At 39.7% G+C, this 26377-nt stretch overlaps 2 protein-coding genes across 6 annotated transcripts in view; one reads left to right on the top strand and one right to left on the bottom strand.

Annotated features, from left to right (window-relative positions):
* Positions 1–14024, bottom strand: part of slka (STE20-like kinase a) — a 67187-nt gene extending 53163 nt beyond the window's left edge. For all 4 annotated transcript variants that reach the window (XM_061911596.1, XM_061911597.1, XM_061911598.1 and 1 more), the window contains exons 1-2: positions 13487–14024; positions 1636–1800 (exon numbers count right to left, since the gene is read on the bottom strand). In XM_061911596.1, coding sequence (XP_061767580.1) covers positions 1636–1800; positions 13487–13636 — 315 coding nt within the window. In that variant the 5' untranslated portion in view covers positions 13637–14024. The remainder of the gene's footprint in view (positions 1–1635; positions 1801–13486) is intronic.
* An 8099-nt stretch (positions 14025–22123) lies between these two features.
* Positions 22124–26377, top strand: part of sh3pxd2ab (SH3 and PX domains 2Ab) — a 228941-nt gene continuing 224687 nt past the window's right edge. For both annotated transcript variants that reach the window (XM_061911591.1, XM_061911589.1), the window contains exon 1: positions 22124–22383. In XM_061911591.1, coding sequence (XP_061767575.1) covers positions 22312–22383 — 72 coding nt within the window. In that variant the 5' untranslated portion in view covers positions 22124–22311. The remainder of the gene's footprint in view (positions 22384–26377) is intronic.

Genomic DNA, 26377 nt, shown 5'->3' with positions numbered 1-26377 from the left:
ATTTGGACACTAGAGGAATATATTCTAAGTAACAAAGACTTAATTTAGAGTTATTTGGACACTAGAGGAATATATTGTAAGTAACAAAGACTTAATTTAGAGTTTTTTGGACACTAGGGGAACATATTCTAAGTAACAAAGACTTAATTTAGAGTTATTTGGAAACTAGGGGAACATATTTTAAGTAACAAAGACTTAATTTAGAGTTATTTAGACACTAGGGGAATATATTCCAAGTAGTAAAGACTTAATTTAGAGTTATTTGGACACAAAGGGAAAATAATTCTAAGTAACAAAGACTTAATTTAGAGTTATTTGGACACTCGGGGAACATATTCTAAGTAACAAAGACTTAATTTAGAGTTAGTTAAGCACTCTGGGAACATATTCTAAGTAGCAAAGACTTAATTTAGAGTTATTTGGACACTAGGGGAACATATTTTAAGTAACAACGACTTAATTTAGAGTTATTTGGACACTAGGGGACATATTCTAAGTAACAAAGACTTAATTTAGAGTTATTTGGACACTAGGGTAACATATTCTAAGTAGTAAAGACTTAATTTAGAGTTATTTGGACATTAGAGGAATATATTGTAAGTAACAAAGACTTAATTTAGAGTTATTTGGACACTAAGGGAACATATTCTAAGTAACAAAGACTTAATTTAGAGTTATTTAGGCACTCGGGGAACATATTCTATGTAACAAAGACTTAATTTAGAGTTATTTGGACACTAGGGGAACATATTTTAAGTAACAAAAACTTAATTTAGAGTTATTTGGACACTAGGGGAATATATTCCAAGTAGTAAAGACTTAATTTAGAGTTATTTGGACACAAAGGGAAAATAATTCTAAGTAACAAAGACTTAATTTAGAGTTATTTGGACACTCGGGGAACATATTCTAAGTAGTAAAGACTTAATTTAGAGTTATTTGGACACTAGGGGAACATATTCTAAGTAACAACGACTTAATTTAGAGTTATTTGGACACAAAGGGAAAATAATTCTAAGTAACAAAGACTTAATTTAGAGTTATTTGGACACTCGGGGAACATATTCTAAGTAGTAAAGACTTAATTTAGAGTTATTTGGAGACTCGGGGAACATATTCTAAGTAGTAAAGACTTAATTTAGAGTTATTTGGACACTCGGGGAACATATTCTAAGTAACAAACACTTAATTTAGAGTTATTTGGACACTAGGGGAACATATTTTAAGTAACAAAGACTTAATTTAGAGTTATTTGGACACTAGGGGAACATATTTTACGTATAAAAGACTTAATTTAGAGTCATTTGGACACTAGGGGAACATATTCTAAGTAATAAAAACTTAATTTGGAGTTATTTGGTTAGGGTTAGGGTCAGGGTTATAATGAGACCATGCCGAATAAGGCATTAATAAGTACTTAATAATGACTAGTATAGATCCAATATGTTACCATGTTTTTTTTTTACTGGCGCACAAAATGAACCGTGCAAAATGCAGATAGGGAGAAGTTTGTATTTACACAATGACTTGGGTGTGTTTGGACCTCCGCCGAACCCCTGAGGCCGACTCACCGAACCCACAGGGTTCAATCGATCCCAGGTTAAGAACCACTGCTTTAAAACGACAACAACCTACCCAAAGTTTCCCTTCGAAGTAGAAGGCGTCCAGCAGTTGGACAATGTGATGGTGGTTGCAAGAGGCCAGGATGTCAATTTCCACCATGTAGTCTTCCAGCTCATCCTCCGTCTTTGTGTCGATAACCTTGGCGGCGGCGAGGGTGCCGTTGAGCTTGTTCTGGGCCTGAAAGCAAAAACACAATGTGAAATGTCGACTTATATTCTAGGCTTTCCATCTTTCTATGGTGAGACAGCTATCGTAATAATCCACGACAACATACAGTGGTGCCCTTTGTCAGGTTCAAACACCGAACTATCTATTAAACAGGACAAGAAGCAAAGAATCAAACAGAGACAGGATTCAAAGGATTCAATTAAGCTCATGAGGAGAGCGCGTGGAACTGCACCCTCGTACTTGGTCAAACCGCGCTCAGGAGAAAAAGTTCCACACATTTGGGCATTCCCTGATTACATAGCTGAAGCTGCTTCTACGGGGAGGGGTCACATTACGCAGCAGCCCCGCACTGGGTCATAAACAGTTAAAACAAAATGTGATGGAGCGGTGTCGGGTTTGCCCCCTCTATGCTCGTTCGCCTTATCTTCTTGGAGACGTCGGGTCCTGACAAAGCCCCATCCCGTGGCTGTCCAGATCTGAAAAACAGACACTTCTACGGCGAGGCGTATTCCATGGCACACAGTAGAAATTTACAAGGGCCACCTGAACTGCAAACAAACAAGTTGTGTGATAACTTATGTACAATTATTCTGACACCCTGGTTTTTGTACGCAAGTTTTGTTTTTTTACGAACATTACCTGGAACATGGCTTTCGTATACTGTCTCGGTTATCGTACGGCCAAACATGGCGAGTTACAAACCAGGATCCAAGTTCTCTGACAAAGAACACCCACGGTGGAAGACTTTTTTTTGCAAGGTTACCCACCGCAAGGCCGGGGATAATAGGCTGGATGCCCGAAACGCAGAGACTGAGAGGCCGTGTGTAAAAAAAAAAGTGTCTTTAATCATGCTCACACCGAGAGAATCCGTACGCTAAACACAAAGTTTAGACAGGGAAACTGATGCAACAGAACCGATCATGCAGGTTTGCAAGTGATTATCTGGCATCGCCCTGGTGACGACCCTGTGTTTAAAAACCCTCCTGATTGGTGGTTACAAACAGGGCACGCCCACAGTCTCCTCAAACAGGGGAAAAGGGAATTACAGTATTTCCTTGAATTGCCGCCGGGTCACTAATTAATTTAAAAGCTCTTCTCATTCCGGCGCTTACCAAAGGCATGCGGTAAAGGCAAGCATGCGCTAAATATTTTAAAACCTCTTCTAGCTCCGGCACTTACCAAAGGCATGCGGTAAAGGCAAGCATGCGCTAAATATTTTAAAACCTCTTCTCACTCCGGCACTTACCAAAGGCATGCGGTAAATTTAGGCATGCGCTTAAAAATTTGAGTGTGATGTAAGGATACCATCATGAAAAGCACATTTAATAAAAAAAAACGTTATTATGGTCTTACCTTTACTTATAAATGAAGTCCATGCCAGCTCCTTCTGATCAAATGCATCGATAACTTGTTTATAGAAGTCTTCCTTATCTTTCTTCAGTTTTAAAAGTCTCTCTGTCTCGATGGAGATCTTCCTTTATTACCTCCTTCTTCGATTGAAAGTCCAGTTTATAAAACGGTTTTATTTTAGATATGTAATCCTCCATGTTAAAAGTGCAAGCGAGTGGAAAAAATAAACGATCGCTGCTCACTCTGGCTTCTTGTTGTCACTTCTTCTGCAGCCGAGTAGTCGCAAGAAGGATCACTAGCGCCCTCTACCACCAGGAGGCGGGAGTCATTTAATGACTCGTATTTGGGCGGCATGGCGTAGTGGGTAGAGCAGCCGTGCCAGAAACCTGAAGGTTGCAGGTTCGCTTCCCACCTATTGACATCCAAATCGCTGCCGTTGTGTCCTTGGGCAGGACACTTCACCCTTTGCCCCCGGTGCCGCTCACACTGGTGAATGAATGACAGGTGGTGGTCGGAGGAGCCGTAGGCGCAAACTGGCAGCCACGCTTCCGTCAGTCTACCCCAGGGCAGCTGTGGCAACTGATGTAGCTTACCACCACCAGGTGTGAATGAATGATGGGTTCCCACTTCTCTGTGAGCGCTTTGAGTATCTAACAATAGAAAAGCGGGATATAAATCTAATCCATTATTATTATTATTATTTGACACACGCAGCTACGGTATATCAATAAAACATAGCTGCTTACTGTTCTTTTTAGCATATTCAATAGCTTGGACCTTAAGTCCTACTGAATAGCTCTTAATCTTCTACCCTTTATGCAATTTCAAATGATTGAAATCAGCCTCCTCCATTTTGAAAATGATGACAGGTGAAGTGTCACTCGTGACGTGACGAGTTTGACCCGGCGGAAATTCTAGGCATATGCTAATTATTTGGCAAAACGAGTTTGACCCGGCGGAAATTCTAGACATGCGCTAATAAAAATAATATTTTGCAAAACGAGTTTGACCCGGCAGTAATTCTAGGCAGGCGCTTACTATATACCCGGCGGCAATTCAAGGAAATATGGTAAATTAAACACAAAACCGGAAACAGTTGTGATACAATCACTCTATCATAAAAAATAAGAGTTGTAGAAATGATTGGAAACTCAAGACAGCCATGACATTATGTTCTTTACAAGTGTATGTAAACGTTTGACCAGCTGGCCTGAGAACGCCTCGGGATCCCCTGGGAGGAGCTGGACAGAGCTGCTGGGGAGAGGGAGGGTTTCTCTGCTTGGGCTGCTGCCCCCGCAACTCGACCTCGGATAAGCGAAATGGATGTTTTTTTACAATTTGTTTTCGTTAGATTCATAACCAAAACAGGGTAACCCTGTATTTTTAACCACAGGTCTTCATTAAAACATTTAATAAACACGTGTTCATTATTGGGTGTGGCGACTGAGGTTGCAAAACAAAAAAAAAAAGCCCACAGAGCCAATGACAAATGCAACTATTGTCAGCAAAGCTTATCACCTGACCCACTCACACTGAAGTATGCTCACTTCCTGACAGCTTTTCCGCCCCCTTTCTGTTTTTTCTGCCCCTTTAAACCCACGGTGACAAAGTCACATGTTATGTTACAGTGAGGAAGCAGTGAGTTTGTAGGACTGCGGTACAAAAACAGTAGCAGGGGAGTTTTCTTTAAAAAAGGCCAGCTTTACCAACTAAGAGGAAAAAGAGGGAGGGAGTGAACGTTTATAGGAACAAGTGATCCTATGTTTACCCAGTTCTAACCTGACCCACACCCAGTCTGTGCAGGCTGATGTCACTCTCAGTTTTGGTCCCATACAGTAAGTCAAGCCATCCTATCAACAAAAACAATGATTTTTAATTAGTCTGTGATTCCAGGCCCTGCTGGACGTACACCATGGCATCGGTATTCTGTCCAAAGTGTTGTAAAGACGTAGATATATCAACTTTAGTCTGTATGGACCTGACGGCAGACTCCTGGCTCTCATCACAGCAACGTACTCAGCTAATGACTGCAAACGAGCAAATGGAGATTTCTGCCCCATGAGCGGTATTATTGTAGATCGAAGGAAACCCCGCATTGGTTTGGAGAAAGCTCACACCACTGCAGCAGAATAGACGTAAATACATGTATGGTTATGTCTTTGCTAAACTGTTTGATAAGAAAACTGAAGTTGGCCGAGTCAACGGTCACTAGAGGTGGGAATCTTTGGCCAACTCACAATTCGATTACCACTCAGGGGCTAGAATTTGATTATAAATGGATTATTATTGGTTCTTTAATTATTAATGTGCATGTTATTATCCTAGTGCAGGGGTCGGGAACCTTTTTGGCTGAGAAAGTCAAATATTTCAAAATGTATTTCCGTAAGCGCCATATAATATTTTTTTTAACACTGAAAACAACTAAACGCGTGCATTTTTAAGTAAGACCAACATTTCTAGGGTATAGAGGTCTATTATTCTTTGTAATAAAATTGTTATTCTGAAGCTAACTGCTGAGGGGGCGTGGCCTGCGAGAATGCAGCGAACTGGGGTGTGCCAGGACAGGCCTCGAAATCAGCGACACCTGGGCCTTTATATGTAATCACCTGTCGCTCTGTTATAAGCAGCAGCCAGGAGAAGAGACGGGGTTGGGGCTGGAGCCACAGCGCGAGCGAGAACGAAAGAGAAAAATGCAATTGCTGGAAAGCAACTGAGAGACTTATTGAAAAATAAAACAATATTGTAACCCTGAAACAAGCTCTCATTTCGGTGCTTGGTGGTCTAAAGAACCCCCAGAGGGGCGAGCCCCACACTAACCAATAATAAATAAATAACTTCTTACAATTACGCAACATCTCGAACCGGTGCGGTAGAAAACGGATTAATGGAATAAGAATGCATGAGAATGTTTTATATTTTGAACGTTATTTTTAACACTGTGATTACAAGTGGAATCATTCATTACTTATCATGTTAAGCAATGTCAGCTCAGATTTATCCGAGAGCCAGATGCAGTCATCAAAAGAGCCACATCTGGCTCCCGAGCCATAGGTTCCCTACCCCTGTTCTAGTGTATACTGTTAATATTTTGTATAATATTATACACTACATTAAATTAATTATACGTATAGAAAGCTTCTCCTTTAGTGTCTATATATATATATATATATATATACACACATATATATATACACATATATATATATATACACATATATATATACACACACACATATAATATATATATATATATATATATATATATATATATATATATATATATATATATATATATATATATATATATATATATATATATGTATATACATATATGACCAAAAAAGTTGGGAAAGGTTGCAATAAATACTGATAAAGTTGAGAAATTCTCATCAAACACTTATATTGAACATTCCACAGGTGTGCAGGCTAATTGGGAACAGGTGGGTGCCATGATTGGGTATAAAAGCAGCTTCCATGAAATGCTAAGTAATTCACAAACAAGGATGGGGTGAGGGTCACCACTTTGTCAGCAAATTGTCGAGCAGTTTTAGAACATTTCTCAACAAGCTATTGCAAGGAATTAAGGGATTTTATCATCTACGGTCCGTAAAATCATCAAAAAGTTCAGAGAATCTGGAGAAATCACTGCACGTAAGCGATGACATTACGGACTTCGGATCCCTCAGGCGGTACTGCATCAAAAACCGACATCAGTGTGTGAAGGATATCACCACATTAGCTCAAGAACACTTCATAAAACCACTTTCAGTAACTACAGTTGGTCGCGCCATCTGTAAGTGCAAGTTAAAACTCTACTATGCAAAGCCAAACCCTGTTATCAACAATATCCTGAAACGCCGCTGGCTTGGCTGGGCCCGAGCTCATCTAAGATGGACTGATGCAAGGTGGAAAGTTATTCAGTGGTCTGACGAGTCCACATTTCAAATTATATTTGGAAACAGAGGACGTGGTGTCCTCCAGAGCAAAGAGGAAAATAACCATTCGGATTGTTATGGGCGCAAAGTTCAAAATCCAGAATCTGTGATGGTATGGGGGTGTATTAGTGCCCAAGGCATGGGTAACTTACACATCTGTGAAGGCACCATTAATGCTGAATAGTCCAGACAGGTTTTGGAGCAACATATGTTGTCATCCAAGCAACGTTATCATGGACGCCCCTGCTTATTTCAGCAAGACAAGTGTTACAACAGCGTGGCTTCTTAAAAAAAAGAGTGCGGGTACTCTCCTAGCCCTTCTGCACTACAGACCTGTCGCCCATCGAAAATGTATGGCGCATTATGATGCGTAAAACACGACAGCGAAGACCCTGGACTGTTGTACGACTGAAACTCTACATAAAACCAGAATGAAAAAGAATTCCACTTTCAAACCTTCAAAAATTAGTTTCCTTAGTTCCCAAACGTTTATTGAGTGTTGTTAAAAGAAAAGGTGATGTAACACAGTGGTGAACATGCCCTTTCCCAACTACTTTGGCACATGTTGCAGCCATGAAATTCTAAGTTAATTATTTGCAAAAAAATAAAATAAAGTTTATGAGTTTGAACATCAAATATCTTGTCTTTTTAGTGCATTCAACTGAATATGGGTTGAAAATGATTTGCAAATCATTGTATTCCGTTTATATTTACATCTAACACAATTTCCCAACTCATATGGAAACGGGGTTTGTGTGTATATATATATATATATATGTGTGTGTTTTCTTTATTTCAAATGAATAAATATATGGGTTGTACTTGTATAGCACTTTTCTACCTTCAATGCGCTTTCACACTACTTCCACATTCGCCCATTCACACACACATTCACACACTGATGGAGGGAGCTGCCATGCAAGGCGCTAACCAGCACCTATCAGGAGCAAGGGTGAAGTGTCTTGCTCAGGACACAACAGACGTGACGAGGTTGGTACTAGGTGGGGATTGAACTAGGAACCCTCTGTTTGCGCACGGCCACTCTTCCACTGCGCCACGCCGTCCCTTTTTCATGACTGTTTACATTTAGGATGGTTTGTGTCATGTTTGAAAATAAAGAAAACGCATTGAATAAGAAGATATGGCCTGTACTAATATATTTAGATATATATGTATATATATATATATATATATATATATATGTATATATATATATATATATATATATATATATATATATATATAACTGGGATAGGCTCCAGCACACCTATGACCCAAAATGAGGCCAAAACATTATAAAACATGTTAGTAATCTTTACAGAAATGTGTGACCTATAAAATGTCAGCTGGGATAGGCTCCAGCACACCCAAAATAAGGCCAAAGCCGTATATACATGTTGCCATGTTAGTAAACTTCACAGACATGTGTGACCTACAAAATGTCAGCTGGGATAGGCTCCAGCACACCCAAAATGAGGCCAAAGCATTATAAAACATGTTAGTAAGCTTTACAGAAATGTGTGACCTATAAAATGTCAGCTGGGATAGGCTCCAGCACACCCAAAAAGAGGCCAAAACAGTGTCAAACAAGTTGCCATGTTAATAAACTTCACATACATGTGTGACCTACAAAATGTCAGCTGGGATAGGCTCCAGCACACCCGAAATGAGGCCAAAGCATTATAAAACAAGTTAGTAAGCTTTACAGAAATGTGTGACCTATAAAATGTCAGCTGGGATAAGCTCCAGCACGCCCAAAATGAGGCCAAAGCGGTGTACAACATGTTGCCATGTTAGTAAACTTCACAGACATGAGTGACCTACAACATGTCAGCTGGGATAGGCTCCAGCACACCCAAAATGAGGCCTCAAACAAGTTGCCATGTTAGTAAACTTCACAGACATGTGTGACCTACAAAATGTCAGCTAGGATAGGCTCCAGCACACCCAAAATGAGGCCAAAGCGGTATATAACATGTTGCCATGTTAAACTTCACAGACACGTGTGACCTACAAAATGTCAGCTGGGATAGGCTCCAGCACACCCAAAAAGAGGCCAAAACAGTGTCAAACAAGTTGCCATGCTAGTAAACTTCACAGACATGCGTGACCTACAAAATGTCAGCTGGGATAGGCTCCAGCACACCCAAAATGAGGCCAAAAACAGTGTCAAACAAGTTGCCATGTTAGTAAACTTCACAGACATGTGTGACCTACAAAATGTCAGCTGGGATAGGCTCCAGCAGACCCGAAATGATGCCAAAGCGGTATACAACATGTTGCCATGTTAATAAACTTCACAGACATGTGACCTACAAAATGTCAGCTGGGATAGGCTCCAGCAGACCCAAAATGAGGCCAAAATAGTGTCAAACAAGTTGCCATGTTAATAAACTTCACAGACATGTGTGATCTACAAAATGTCAGCTAGGATAGGCTCCAGCAGACCCAAAATGAGGCCAAAGCGGTATACAACATGTTGCTATGTTAATAAACTTCACAGACATGTGTGACCTACAAAATGTCAGCTGGGATAGGCTCCAGCACACCCAAAATGAGGCCTCAAACAAGTTGCCATGTTAATAAACTTCACAGACATGAGTGACCTACAACATGTCCGCTGGGATAGGCTCCAGCACACCCAAAATGAGGCCACAAACAGTGTGAAACAAGTTGCCAAGTTAGTAAACACAACAGAAATGTGGGACCTACAAAATGTCATCTAGGATAGGCTCCACCAGTCCCAAAATGAGGCCAAAGCGGTATACAACATGTTGCCATGTTAATAAACTTCACAGACGTGTGACCTACAAAATGTCAGCTGGGATAGGCTCCAGCAGACCCGAAATGATGCCAAAGCGGTATACAACATGTTGCCATGTTAACAAACTTCACAGACGTGTGACCTATAAAATGTCAGCTGGGATAGGCTCCAGCAGACCCAAAATGAGGCCAAAACAGTGTCAAACAAGTTGCCATGTTAGTAAACTTCACAGACGTGTGACCTACAAAATGTCAGCTAGGATAGGCTCCAGCAGACCCAAAATGAGGCCAAAGCGGTATACAACATGTTGCTATGTTAATAAACTTCACAGACGTGTGACCTACAAAATGTCAGCTGGGATAGGCTCCAGCACACCCGAAATGAGGCCACAAACAGTGTCAAACAAGTTGCCATGTTAATAAACTTCACAGACATGAGTGACCTACAACATGTCAGCTGGGATAGGCTCCAGCACACCCAAAATGAGCCCACAAACAGTGTGAAACAAGTTGCCAAGTTAGTAAACACAACAGAAATGTGGGACCTACAAAATGTCATCTAGGATAGGCTCCACCAGACCCAAAATGAGGCCAAAGCGGTATACAACATGTTGCCATGTTAATAAACTTCACAGACATGTGTGACCTACAAAATGTCAGCTGGGATAGGCTCCAGCACACCCAAAATGAGGTCAAAACAGTGTCAAACAAGTTGCCATGTTAGTAAACTTCACAGATGTGTGTGACCTACAAAATGTCAGCTGGGAAAGGCCCCAGCACACCCAAAATGAGGCCAAAGCATTATAAAACATGTTAGTTAGCTTTACAGAAATGTGTGACCTATAAAATGTCAGGTGGGATAGGCTCCAGCACACCCAAAATAAGGCCAAAGCGGTATACAACATGTTGCCATGTTAATAAACTTCACAGACATGTGTGACCTACAAAATGTCAGCTGGGATAGGCTCCGGCACACCCAAAATGAGGCCACAAAGTGTCAAACAAGTTGCCATGTTAGTAAACTTCACAGACATGAGTGACCTACAACATGTCAGCTGGGATAGGCTCCAGCACACCCAAAATGAGGCCTCAAACAAGTTGCCATGTTAGTAAACTTCACAGACATGTGTGACCTACAAAATGTCAGCTTGGATAGGCTCCAGCACACCCAATATGAGGCCTCAAACAAGTTGCCATGTTAGTAAACTTCACAGACATGTGTGACCTACAAAATGTCAGCTTGGATAGGCTCCAGCACACCCAAAAAGAGGCCAAAACAGTGTCAAACAAGTTGCCAAGTTAGTAAACTTCACAGACATGTGTGACCTACAAAATGTCAGCTGGGATAGGCTCCAGAACACCCAAAAAGAGGCCAAAACAGTGTCAAACAAGTTGCCATGCTAGTAAACTTCACAGACGTGTGACCTACAAAATGTCAGCTGGGATAGGCTCCAGCACACCCAAAAAGAGGCCACAAACAGTGTCAAACAAGTTGCCATGTTAGTAAACTTCACAGACATGAGTGACCTACAACATGTCAGCTGGGATAGGCTCCAGCACACCCAAAATGAGGCCTCAAACAAGTTGCCATGTTAGTAAACTTCACAGACATGTGTGACCTACAAAATGTCAGCTTGGATAGGCTCCAGCACACCCAAAATTAGGCCAAAAACAGTGTCAAACAAGTTGCCATGTTAGTAAACTTCACAGACATGTGTGACCCACAAAATGTCAGCTGGGATAGGCTCCAGCACACCCAAAATTAGGCCAAAAACAGTGTCAAACAAGTTGCCATGTTAGTAAACTTCACAGACATGTGTGACCTACAAAATGTCAGCTGGGATAGGCTCCAGCACACCCAAAAAGAGGCCAAAACAGTGTCAAACAAGTTGCCATGCTAGTAAACTTAAGACGTGTGACCTACGAAATGTCAGCTTGGATAGGCTCCAGCACACCCAAAAAGAGGCCAAAACAGTGTCAAACAAGTTGCCATGCTAGTAAACTTCACAGACGTGTGACCTACAAAATGTCAGCTGGGATAGGCTCCAGCACACCCAAAATGAGGCCAAAACCGGTGTCAAACAAGTTGCCATGTTAGTAAACTTCACAGACATGTGTGACCTACAAAATGTCAGCTGGGATAGGCTCCAGCACACCCAAAATGAGGCCAAAACCAGTGTCAAACAAGTTGCCATGTTAGTAAACTTCACAGACATGTGTGCCCTACAAAATGTCAGCTGGGATAGGCTCCAGCACACCCAAAATGAGGCCACAAACAGTGTCAAACAAGTTGCCAAGTTAGTAAGCACTACAGAAATGTGGGACCTATAAAATGTAATCTGGGGTAGGCTCCCGCCTTCTAATGTGAGTCAATTGGGGGGACAGCTGTACCTCTTCCCGGCTTGATAAGACAAGTGATATGATGTGGACAGGACTCTCTCTGCTGTGTTGGATCCACTTTGGACTGGACCAGGGGGAGGGAACCTATGGCTCTAGAGCCAGATGTGGCTCTTTTGATGACTGCATCTGGCTCTCGGATAAATCTGACGTTGCTTAACACGATAAGTAATGAATAATTCAACTTGTAATCACAGTGTTAAAAATAATGTTACAATTATAAAACATTCTCATGCATTTTTAATCCATCCATCCGTTTTCCTACCGCACCTGTTCAAGAAGTTGCGTTACTGGTAAGAAGTTATTTATTTATTACTGGTTAGTGTGGGGCTTGCCCTCCTGGGGGTTCTTCAGACCCCCAAGCACCGACATGAGAGCCTGTTTCAGGGTTAGAATATTGTTTTATTTTTCAATAAGTCTCTCGGTTGCTTTCCAGCAATAGTATTTCCAGCCCCAACCCCGTCTCTCCTCCTGGCTGCTGCTTATAACAGAGCGACAGGTGATTTGATAACAAGGCCCAGCTGGGCCAGCTACGCACCTGTCGCCGCAGGCCACGCCCCCTCCACAGTTAGCTTCAGAATAACAATGTTATTACAAAGAATAAGAACTCTAGAAATGTTGGTCCTACTTAAAAATGTATGTGTTTAGTTGTGTTCGGTGTTAAAAAAAAAAAAAATGATATGGCTCTTACGGAAATATATTTTAAAATATTTGGCTTTTTTGGCTCTATCAGCCAAAAGGGTTCCCGACCCCTGGACTGGACTCTCACGGCTGTATTGGATCCACTATGGATTGAACTTTCACAGTATCATGTTACTGTAAAAGTCCATGGCTTTCGGTTCCCCTAGAGGGGGGCGGGGTTGCCCACAAATGCAGTCCTCTCCAAGGTTTCTCATAGTCATCATTGTCACCGACGTCCCACTGGGTGTGAGTTTTCCTTGCCTTTATGTGGGCTCTACCGAGGATGTCGTTGCGGTTTGTGCAGCCCTTTGAGACACTGGTGATTTAGGGCTATATAAATAATTATCAGCTACAATCGGGCGGAAGGCGGGGTACACCCTGGACAAATTGCTAGCCCGATTGTAGCTGAGATAGGCGCCAGCGCCCCCCGCGAACCCGAAAGGGAATAAGTGGTAGAAAATGGATGGATGGATACATAATTATTGATTGATTGATTGATTGATGTGGTTCTCTACCATGATGGCGTTATGACGTGTGTGTCACGACAAGGGTGAGGTAATCCAACATACCTTGTAGACTTTCCCGAAGGCTCCATCGCCAAGTTCCCCGATGATGTCCCAGATCTCCTCGGGGTTGACGTCTCTGTGCACGTGCTCGTACTGCTTCTTCTTCCGGTCGGGGCCGAGCTTGAAGATCTTGCGAAAATTAAAAAAAGACATCTTTTTTTTTTTGGTTGTTTTTTTTTTTTTTAGGACCTGGGAGGGGTGTCAGCACAGCGTCCTTCTATCGCTGATTCAAGCTCTGGAGTGGCGACAATGTTGTCATTTCACGCCGTCCAATTTCCACCGGCCGCGGCTGGCGTCTGCGAGCGAGTGTCCGTCATGCGGGCGGCGGACGCGGAGTGGAGGGGGGCGGGAGGAGGGGGTTACGTGTTCCGCCAAAAAACTGAAAAAATGGTATTCCTCTTGGTTGTGTCTGAAACATTCGAATAGACACGACGAGCGTAAGCTTCAAAGTGGCGACGCGCCTTAATTTAACGTCACAGCCATTATGGAACTCCAAGACGCGCCCCCGCCCTCCGTTAGCTGACCACCATACTCTAAGGTAGCCAGCTAGCGGCAACTTGGCTTATTCCGCCAAGAACCTTCACAATAAAAGCACGCGGAATAGCAGGCTGAGCATCTTCATTCAAGAATTTATTTATGTATTTTCTACGGCGTATATATTCCCTATCCGACGCTATATTGTGATGCTAAACAAATCAAAACCACTCACCCTAAATGCCTGAACCGTGTTTATATATTTGTTTTTAACCGGAACACTTCCGCTATGATGCTGTTAACACACGCACACTTGACAGCTGATTAGCCGTATCGACTTCCTGTAGAACCCCCAAAGCTACAAGAAGGAAATGAAATCCATCCATTTCCTACCGCTTATTCCCAAATGTCTCTTGTAAGTCGAGATAGGTGTTGGCTGCATATAACTACATTACTGGCTACATTTTAGCACACATCCCAAAAAAAAAAAAGTTGTGGTTAGAAAGAATATACAAATATAACGGATGTAGTTGCTATTCAGTGTCTTCAGTCTGGTTTTAAGTAAACAGCTGTGTGCAAAAAGCCTTTAAGCTTGTAAATAACAATAATAATAGATTTTATTTGTAATAAAGCACTTTACGTTGAGCAAACAACCTCAAAGTGCCAAAGTGTAAAAAATAGTAATAATAATAGTAAAAAGATAATACAAAAAAATAAAATATAAAACTAGAAACAGCCCAATAGCTAAAACCAGCATTCATGTCTATAAAAAGGCTTTTTTTTTAAAAAAAGATGGGGTTTTAAGCCTTTTTTAAAAGCATCCACAGTCTGAGGTGCGCTCAGGTGGTCAGGGAGAGCGCTCCACAGACTGGGAGCAGCGGAGCAGAAAGCCCGTTATTAATAATAATATTAAAACTGAAAATTACCCCTGAAGTACTCGTAAAACATATAAAAAGTCAAAATATTGTGTTCTAACTACCCTATTATTGTACTTTTAAAGGAGGAATGAAGCAATTAATTTACAATTGTCCATTATAGGGATGTCACAGTGTGAACATTTCTTATCACGGTTATTGTGACCAAAATGATCAAGCATTATAAACAAAGTAATATGACAGAAACAAAAATTATACTAAAAATAAATATAAATAAATGTGAAAAACTTGCAGGATGGCATATTCAGTCGGCTTTTTCCGTCACAATCCTTCACAATAAAAGCACGCGGAATAGCAGGCTAAGCATCTTCATTCAAGTATTTATGCGTCACATTTTCTACGGCGTATATATTCCATATCCCACGCTATATTGTGATGCTAAACAAATCAAAACCACTCACCCTAAATGCCTAAACCGTGTTTATATATATTTTTTTAACCGGAACACTTCTGCTATGATGCTGTTAACACACGCAAACTTGACAGCTGATTAGCCGTATCGACTTCTTGTAGAACCCCCAAAGCTACAAGAAGGAAATGAAATCCATCCATTTTCTACCACTTATTCCCAAATGTCTCTTGTAAGTCGAGAAAAAAGTTGGCTGCATATAACTACATTTAACTACATTACTGGCTACATTTTAGCACACATCAAAAAAAAAAAGTTGTGGTTAGAAAGAATACACAAATAATATAACGGATGTAGTTGCTATTCAGTGTCTTCGGTCTGTTTTTAAGTAAACAACTGTGTGCAAAAAGCCTTTAAGCTTGTAAATAATACTAATAATAGATTTTATTTGTAATAAAGCACTTTACGTTGAGCAAACAACCTCAAAGTGCCAAAGTGTAAAAAATAGTAATAATAATAATAGTAAAAAGATCATACAAATAAATAAAATATAAAACTAGAATCAGCCCAATAGCTAAAACCAGCATTCATGTCTATAAAAAGGCATTTAAAAAAAAAAAAAGATGGGTTTTTAAGCCTTTTTTTAAAGCTTCCACAGTCTGAGGTGCCCTCAGGTGGTCAGGGAGAGCGTTCCACAGACTGGGAGCAGCGGAGCAGAAAGCCCGTTATTAATATTAATATTAAAACTGAAAATTACCCCTGAAGTACTCGTAAAACGTATAAAAAGTCAAAATATTGTGTTCTAACTACCCTATTATTGTACTTTTAAAGGAGGAATGAAGCAATTAATTTGCAATTGTCCATTATAGGAATGTCACGTGTGAACATTTCTTATCACGGTAATTGTGACCAAAATGATCAAGCATTATAAACAAAGTAATATGACAGAAACACAATTATACTATGAATAAATACAAATAAATGTGAAAAACTTGCAGGATGGCATATTCAGTCGGCTTTCTCCCTCACAATCCTTCACAATAAAAGCACGCTGAATAGCAGGCTAAGCATTTTCATTCAAGTATTTATGCGTCACATTTTCTACGGCGTATATATTCCCTATCCCACGCTATATTGTGATGCTAAACAAATCAAAACCACTCACCCTAAATGCCTGAACCGTATTTATATATTTGTTTTTAACCGGAACACTTCCGCTATGATGCTGTTAACACACGCACACTTGACAGCTGATTAGCCGTATCGACTTCCTGTAGAACCCCCAAAGCTACAAGAAGGAAATGAAATCCATCCATTTCCTACCGCTTATTCCCAAATGTCTCTTGTAAGTCGGGATACATTTTGGCTACATATAATTACATTTAACTACATTACTGGCTACATTTTAGCACACATCCCCCCCCAAAAAGTTGTTGATAGAGAGAATACACAAATAATATAACGGAAGTAGTTGCTATTCAGTGTCTTCGGTCTGGTTTTAAGTAAACAACTGTGTGCAAAAAGCCTTTTAGCCTGTAAATAATAATAATAACAGATTTTATTTGTAATAAAGCACTTTACGTTAGCAAACAACCTCAAAGTGCCACAGTGTAAAAAATAGTAATAATTATAACAATAGTAAAAAGTTAATACAAATAAATAAAATATAAAACTAGAAACAGCCCAATAGCTAGAACCAGCATTCATGTCTATAAAAAGCCTTTTTTTTTTTTAAAGATGGGGTTTTAAGCCTTTTTTAAAAGCATCCACAGTCTGAGGTGCCCTCAGGTGGTCAGGGAGAGCGTTCCACAGACTGGGAGCAGCGGAGCAGAAAGCCCGTTTTTAATATTTATATTAAAACTGAAAATTACCACTGAAGTACTCGTGAAACGTATAAAGAGTCAAAATATTGTGTTCTAACTACCCTATTATTGTACTTTTAAAGGAGGAATGAAGCAATTAATTTACAATTGTCCATTATAGGGATGTCACGGTGTGAACATTTCTTATCACGGTTATTGTGACCAAAATGATCAAGCATTATAAACAAAGTAATATGACAGAAACAAAATTGTAGTATAAATAAATACAAATACATGTGAAAAACTTGCAGGATGGCATCTTCAGTCGGCTTTTTCCGTCACAATCCTTCACAATAAAAGCACACGGAATAGCAGGCTAAGCATCTTCATTCAAGTATTTATTTGTGTATTTTCTACGGCGTATATATTCCCTATCCGACGCTATATTGTGATGCTAAACAAATCAAAACCACTCACCCTAAATGCCTGAACCGTATTTATATATTTGTTTTTAACCGGAACACTTCCGCTATGATGCTGTTAACACACGCACACTTGACAGCTGATTAGCCGTATCGACTTCCTGTAGAACCCCCAAAGCTACAAGAAGGAAATGAAATCCATCCATTTCCTACCGCTTATTCCCAAATGTCTCTTGTAAGTCGGGATACATTTTGGCTACATATAATTACATTTAACTACATTACTGGCTACATTTTAGCACACATCCCCCCCAAAAAAGTTGTTGATAGAGAGAATACACAAATAATATAACGGAAGTAGTTGCTATTCAGTGTCTTCGGTCTGGTTTTAAGTAAACAACTGTGTGCAAAAAGCCTTTTAGCCTGTAAATAATAATAATAACAGATTTTATTTGTAATAAAGCACTTTACGTTAGCAAACAACCTCAAAGTGCCACAGTGTAAAAAATAGTAATAATTATAACAATAGTAAAAAGTTAATACAAATAAATAAAATATAAAACTAGAAACAGCCCAATAGCTAGAACCAGCATTCATGTCTATAAAAAGCCTTTTTTTTTTTTAAAGATGGGGTTTTAAGCCTTTTTTAAAAGCATCCACAGTCTGAGGTGCCCTCAGGTGGTCAGGGAGAGCGTTCCACAGACTGGGAGCAGCGGAGCAGAAAGCCCGTTTTTAATATTTATATTAAAACTGAAAATTACCACTGAAGTACTCGTGAAACGTATAAAGAGTCAAAATATTGTGTTCTAACTACCCTATTATTGTACTTTTAAAGGAGGAATGAAGCAATTAATTTACAATTGTCCATTATAGGGATGTCACGGTGTGAACATTTCTTATCACGGTTATTGTGACCAAAATGATCAAGCATTATAAACAAAGTAACATGACAGAAACAAAATTATACTATAAATAAATGTGGAAAAACTTGCAGGATGGCATATTCAGTCGGCTTTTTCCGTCACAATCCTTCACAATAAAAGCACGCGGAATAGCAGGCTAAGCATCTTCATTCAAGTATTTATGCGTCACATTTTCTACAGCGTATATATTCCCTATCCCACGCTATATTGTGATGCTAAACAAATCAAAACCACTCACCCTAAATGCCTAAACCGTGTTTATATTTTTGTTTTTAAACAGAACACTTCCGCTATGATGCTGTAAACACACGCACACTTGACAGCTGATTGGCCGCATCGACTTCCTGTAGAACCCCCAAAGCTACAAGAAGGAAATTAAATGTCTCTTGTAAGTCGAGTTAGATGTTGGCTGCATTTAATTACATTCAGCTACATTACTTGCTACATTTTAGCATAATTTTTTATTATTATTTTTTTTTCATATATTTTTTTTAATTTTTGTATTTAATTTTTTTTAATTAAATCAACATAAAAAAAGACAAGATACACTTACAATTAGTGCACCAACCCAAAAAACCTCCCTTTTTCATGACAAAAATGAATAAATAAATAAATAAAATAAAACCCGCCACACGCCGGGCCGCGGGAAAAATGATCAAACGTTGACTGGTCCGCAGCTACAAAAAGGTTGAGGACTATTTAGCACACATCCCAAAAAACAAAGTTGTGGTTAGAGAGAATACACAAATAATATAACGGATGTAGTTGCTATTCAGTGTCTTCAGTCTGGTTTTAAGTGAAACTTAAGTGAAACTGTTTCTGTGCAAAGAGCCTTTTAGCCTGTAAATGTTATTAATATTAATTTTACAACTGAAAATGATCACTGAAATACTCGTAAAACATTTAAAAAGTCAAAATATTGTGTTCTGACTACCTTATTATTGGGCTCTACCGAGGATGTCGTTGTGGTTTGTGCAGCCCTTTGAGACACTTGTGTTTTAGGGCAGTGGTCCCCAACCACCGGGCACTGATTGTTACCGGGCTGCTGCAGAAGAAATTTTAACAATTGTTTTATTTTTTTATAATTTCTTTTTATTAAATCAACATAAAAAACACAAAATACACTTACAATTAGTGCACCAACCCAAAAAACCTCCCTTTTTCATGACAAAGAAAAAAAAAAGAACCCCCCCCCACCGCCGGGCCGCGGGACAAATTGTCAAGCGTTGACCGGTCCGCAGCTACAAAAAGGGGCCTAAACATTGATTGATTGATTGATTGAGGTTATTGTGACCAAAATGATCACGGTTATTATTATCATCGCAGTAATTTTAAATGTGATCAAAATAAAAAATAAAAACTACTAAAATCCTTGAACCAAATTAAAACTTTTTTCAAACACACACATTGAAAATGTTTATATGTACCTGAAGTAGAAAGCTGAACGTGCATATGAAAGCAACACAAGCATTATAAACAAAGTAATATGGCAGAAACAAAATAAATACTATAGATAAATACAAATAAATTGGAAGTTTGCAAGATGGCATCTTCAGTCGGCTTTTCCCGTCACAATCCTTCACAATAAGAGCACGCGGAATAACAGGCTAGGCATCTTCATTCAAGTATTTATGCGTCACATTTTCTACAGCATATATATTCCCTATCCCACACTACATTGTGATGCTAAACAAATCAAAACCACTCACCCTAAATGGCTAAACTTTGATTATATATTTGTTTTTAACCGGAACACTTCCGCTATGATGCTGTTAGCACACGCACACTTGACAGCTGATTAGCTGTATCGACTTCCTGTAGAACCCCCCAAAGCTACAAAGGACCAAACAAATCTATGTTATAATGAATTATTACTTAAAAATTATCACTTTAAACTGTTTAATGTGGAAAAAATATTGCATTTGTTGTGTGGATGCCATATAAAAACATCAAAGTTTTGACAAAAGAGCATAAAACAAACAAAATAATAGTCCAAACTTAAAATCGACAGATATATCCACAGTTGATCTTGAAATTTAAGTGTTAAAAGTAAAAAAATATTTTTTTTTTATCACTTTATGAGTGGGGAACCTTTAGGATCTCACGTATATTTAGTCGGATTTTATTTAATTTTTCACTGTGATTATTTAGAATTATTAAATAATTAAAATCAATGGTGTCCTGCATTATTGAGGGCTTTAATTGCTAAATAAAGGAACTCTACTGAAGGAATCAATAAAGTACTATCCATCTGTCTATCTATCTATCTATCTATCTATCTATCTATCTATCTATCTATCTATCTATCTATCTATCTATCTATCTATCTATCTATCTATCTATCTATCTATCTATCTATCTATCTATCTATCTATCTATCTATATATCTATCTATCTATCTATCTATCCATCTATCTATCTATCTATCTATCTATCTATCTATCTATCTATCTATCTATCTATCTATCTATCTATCTATCTATCTATATAGCTAAATACTGCATATTTCAGTTTTACTATAAAAAACAAAGTTGTCTTTGACAGAAAAGGCAAAAAACCTTATTTGTTTTACTTTATATGCGAAGTGAATTGAATTATATTTATATAGCGCTTTTTCTCTAGTGACTCAAAGCGCTTTACATAGTGAAACCCAATATCTAAGTTACATTTAAACCAGTGTGGGCGGCACTGGGAGCAGGTGGGTAAAGTGTCTTGCCCGAGGACACGACGGCAGTGACCAGAATGGCGGAAGCGGGGATCGAACTTGCAACCCTCAAGTTGCTGGCAAGTTGATTTAGAGATTTACCGTAAGCATTAAATAATAAAATAAAAAAATTTATTTGACTTATTTTTAACATTTTAGTGACTGAGACCCTTTATGCTCCTCAGGAGCCTTAAGGATTAAAAAAAAAAAAATCCATATATTTTGTTATGGTTTGAAAATGAAAAATATCAAAATGGCCCCCGCATGCTTACATTTTTCCGTGTGCGGCTGTCACGCCAAATTTCTTATAAAAATAAAGACGTTTTGTTAACGCTATATTATAAAAATATAACGCTATATTATAAAAATAAAAACGTTTTTTAACGCTATGTTATAAAAAACAATTAAAAAAACAATTTACAAACACAATCTTTGGGATGACATCAGAGGAAACGTGACCCCGGAAGTAAATGCGTCATCCCATAGCTTGTGTTTGTAAATTGTTTTTTTATTTTTATTTTTATTATATAGCGTTATCAAAACGTCTTTATTTTTTATAATATGGCGTTGTATTTTTTTATAATGTAGCGTTAACAAAACGTCTGTATTAATCCTGACCCCGGAAGTAAATTTGGCGTGACACGGCCCTCTGTGGAAAAAGTTTGGACACCCCTGCTATAAACAAAGAAAATACCCTCCAGCTTTAAAAATGTACTTTTGTGTTGTAGCGCCCCTCTGTGGCAGCTCGGCTCATTCTACCTCACATTGGGAGTCGATTAAATACCACCCCGAAAGGGACAAGCGGTAGAAAATGGATAAATCTTGGAATAATAATAATTAAAAAAAACAAACAAACAGTCAAACTGCTAAAAAGATGTGGTGTATATTAGTTTTCCTGCAGAAAAGTCTTGTAAAGGCTGATGCATGTGAGACCGCCCTGCACACTCACTTTGGGTCTTCTTTCAGGGGCCGGCCCTATTTGGGGAGGAGAAGAGCTCTAAACACTCCTTTTGGGGAGGAGAAGAGCTCTAAAAAACTCCTTTTGGGAAGGAGAAGAGCTCTAAACACCACTTTTACTGCGCCGTCAAGACCAGCAGAGGACCATGCATCCTCTCTAAGATGCACACAGTTTATGACCCATGTTGTGCAACGTTGCTCCGGATCTTTGTTTTTGGCTTTTCCTTCTGTTTAGTGGTGAAACATTGCAAGTTCTGGCGAGATGCAGCTCAGGACGGTGCTGGACGTCAATGTGGTGGATGTCCAGAAGAGAAGGAATCCATCCAAACACTATGTAAGTTGAACTCTTCAACTTTTCACGTCATTGACATTATTTTAGTGCAGGGGTCGGGAACCTATGGCTCTAGAGCCAGTTGTGGCTCTTTTGATGACTACATATGGCTCTCAGATAATTATATTTATATAGCGCTTTTCTCTAGTGACTCAAAGCGCTTTACAAAGTGACACCCAATATCTAAGTTACATTTAAACCAGTGTGGGTGGCACTGGGGGAAGGTGGGTAAAGTGTCTTGCCCAAGGACACAACGGCAGTGACTAGGATGGCGGAAGCGGGAATCCAACCTGGAACCCTCAGGTTGCTAGCACGGGCACTCTCCTAACCGAGCTATGCCGAGTAACCGTGTAATACTATTCCATATCAGTAGGTGGCAGTCGGTAGCTAATTGCTTTGTAGATGTGGGAAACAGCGGGAGGCAGGGCGCAGGTAAAAAGGTGTCTAATGCTTAAACCAGGGGTAGGGAACTTATGGCTCTAGAGCCAGATGACTGCATATGGCTCTCAGATAAATCTTCGCTGACATTGCTTAACACCATAAGTAATCAATCAATCAATCAATCAATCAATCAATGTTTACTTATATAGCCCTAAATCACTAGTGTCTCAAAGGGCTGCACAAACCACTACGACATCCTCGGTAGGCCCACATAAGGGCAAGGAAAACTCACACCCAGTGGGACATCGGTGACAATAATGACCCAGTGGGACGCCGGTGACAATAATGACTATGAGAACCTTGGAGAGGAGGAAAGCAATGGATGTCGAGCGGGTCTAACATGATACTGTGAAAGTTCAATCCTTAATGGATCCAACACAGTCGCAAGAGTCCAGTCCAAAGCGGATCCAACACAGCAGCGAGAGTCCCGTTCACAGCGGAGCCAGCAGGAAACCATCCCAAGCGGAGGCGGATCAGCAGCGCAGAGATGTCCCCAGCCGATACACAGGCAAGCAGTACATGGCCACCGGATCGGACCGGACCCCCTCCACAAGGGAGAGTGGGACATAGAAGAAAAAGAAAAGAAACGGAAGATCAACTGGTCTAAAAAGGGAGTCTATTTAAAGGCTAGAGTATAAATAATTCCGCTGGTAATCACAGTTTCAAAAATAACGTTCAAATTATAAAACATTCTCATGCATTTTAATCCAACCATCCGTTTTCTACCGCACCTGTACAAGATGTCGCGTTAATGGTAAGAAGTATTGTATTTATTATTGGTTAACTTTTAGAATAACAATGTTGTTAAAAAGAATGAGAGACTTATTATACTCTACAAATGTTGGTCATACTTAAAAATGCACAAATTTAGTTGTATTCAATGTTGAAAAATGTTATATGGCTCTTACGGAAATACATTTTGAAAAATTTGGCTTTCATGGCTCTCTCAGCCAAAAAGGTTCCCAACCTCATCATCATCAGGTTTGATTGCAATCTGTCCGAAATCCTGTTGCTAAATGACATGAATAACCTGGTTTACTCTTTTGTTTACATTTGCAAATGCTGACATGTTTTAAAAATCAGGGGTGTGCAACCTGCGGCCCCACCACATCCCACCTCCCCCCGGATTGAAAATAATCAAAATACTTGTTCTTATGCTTTCTGATTGACACTTTTATTAGTAGATTGCACAGTACAGTACATATTCCGTACAATTGACCACTAAATGGTAACACCTCAATACGTTTTTCAACTTGTTTAAGTAGGGCTCCACGTTAATATAATTTAATAATAATTCAGAATGAACGTGGACTTGGATTTGTTTTGCTTCTTCCACGCAAAGGATGATTTGCACGAGCCAAACGTGGATGTAAGTACATATTTGATTTATTTAAACACTATAATTCAAAAACAGGAAATCAAAGGGCGCGCACAATGGCGGATAACAAACTAGACCAGGGGTGTCAAACTCAAATACAGAGTGGGCCAAAATTTAAAATCTGAACAAAGCCGCGGGCCGAGGTTGAACAAATTAACCTTTTAATAGGGACCCAAACAAGTTTTGCATTGAATATTCAACAAGCAAGGCTTATATAACTTTGTAGTGACATGCAAAATTCTATCAATCAATCAATGCTTATTTATATAGCCCCAAATCACAAATGTCTCAAAGGACTGCACAAATCATTACGACTACAACATCCTCGGAAGAACCCACAAAAGGGCAAGGAAAACTCACACCCAGTGGGCAGGGAGAATTCACATCCAGTGGCACGCCAGTAACAATGCTGACTATGAGAAACCTTGGAGAGGACCTCAGATGTGGGCAACCACCCCCCCCCCCCTCTAGGGGACCGAAAGCAATGGATGTCGAGCGGGTCTAACATGATACTGTGAAAGTTCAATCCATAGTGGCTCCAACACAGCCGCGAGAGTTCAGTTCAAGTGGATCCAAGACAGCAGCGAGATTCAAATAATAATAACAATACTAATTAAAAATTATCAATGGCATATCAAATCAAATTTAAATAAAAATTGAATGCCTCTTTTGTATTTGCAGCCTTCTGAGGTAAATATCAACATTAACTTTTTCCAGAGGCTAATACATTTGAAAATAAACTAATGAATACATCAACCATTCAGGCCTTTTTACTGCTCAGTTAATGTCGGGGCTCAGGTGGGCGGGGTTTGGGGGGTTTGTTGGTAGCGGGGAGGGGGGGTTGTATATTGTAGTGGTCCGGAAGAGTAAATGTTGCAAGGGGTTCTGGGTATTTGTTCTGTTGTGTTTATGTTGTGTTACTGTGCGGATGTTCTCCCGAAATGTGTTGGTCATTCTTGTTTGGTGTGGGTTCACAGTGTGGCGCATATTTGTAACAGTGTTAAAGTTGTTTACATGGCCACCCTCAGTGTGACCTGTATGCTGTTGATCAAGTATGCCTTGCATTTACTTACATGTGTGTAGAAGCCACATATATTTACGTGACTGGGCCGGCACGCTGTTTGTGAGGAGGGAAAACAGACTTGACGAGAGGTTGTAGGGGACGCTAAAGGCAGTGCCTTTAAGGCACACCCCCAATATTGTTGTCCGGGTGGAATTTGGGAGAATGGTTGCACCGGGAGATTTTCGGGAGGGGCACTGAAATTCGAGAGTCTCCCGGGAAATCGGTGAATGCGGTGTTACAGCGGCACCGCTGTATAGCAACGGCGGGCCAGCTCTAATGTTAATTTGATATTGCCTCAAGGCCCGCCGGCCAGAGTTTGACACCTATGAACTAGACTATACTCAAAACAAAACTGCACAATGGCATGACTATGTACAAACGAACAAAAGATACTAGCTGTGGCACAAAACAAACCAAAAACTTACGTAGCGTGGTCAAAACAACAAACAGCGTGGCAAGGCATAAAGGTCGGTGAGGTACGGTAGGTAGGATAGGTAGAGTAGGTAGGTAGGTATCGTAGCTAGGTCGGTAGGGAAAGTTGCCAGGAGGAGGACAGAAAACGAATGGCTTAAATAATGACTATGACAATGATTACTAACAGGTGTGAGGGCTGAGGACAGGGGCGTGACTCGAAGACCAGGTGGAAACTAATAAATTACTATGGAAACAAAACAAACCAGGAAGTGCAAAAACAGAACTGAATGTCCAAAAAAACATAACATAACCACACATGACAAAAACAAAACATAATCTACAGGCGTGACGATTATGTATTACTTCAGTACTCTTGTCTTGTTCTGTATATTTGTATTTCCTTATTGTTTTGTATATTGCACAGGATTGCTTATTATTTTTATTGGATAGTAGTCTGTTTATTTCAATTGTTAGTTTTTCCATTATTACCTCTTGTGCCCATATTTGTTTCCCACTACCGCACCTTAAATTAGAGTCCTTAATCTCGTTATATGCAAATATAATGACAATAAAGTCTATTTTATTCTATTATATTCTATCCTAATCAATTTATGGTACTAACATACATCAAGGTAGGTAAGATACGGTAGGTAGGATAGGTAGAGTAGGTAGGTAGGTATCGTAGCTAGGTCGGTAGGTAA

This window comes from Nerophis ophidion, linkage group LG09 (genome assembly GCF_033978795.1).
Source record: "Nerophis ophidion isolate RoL-2023_Sa linkage group LG09, RoL_Noph_v1.0, whole genome shotgun sequence".
NCBI lineage: Eukaryota > Metazoa > Chordata > Actinopteri > Syngnathiformes > Syngnathidae > Nerophis > Nerophis ophidion.
Note: the sequence above shows the minus strand (reverse complement) of the source record. Positions and strands in the feature narration are given on the sequence as shown.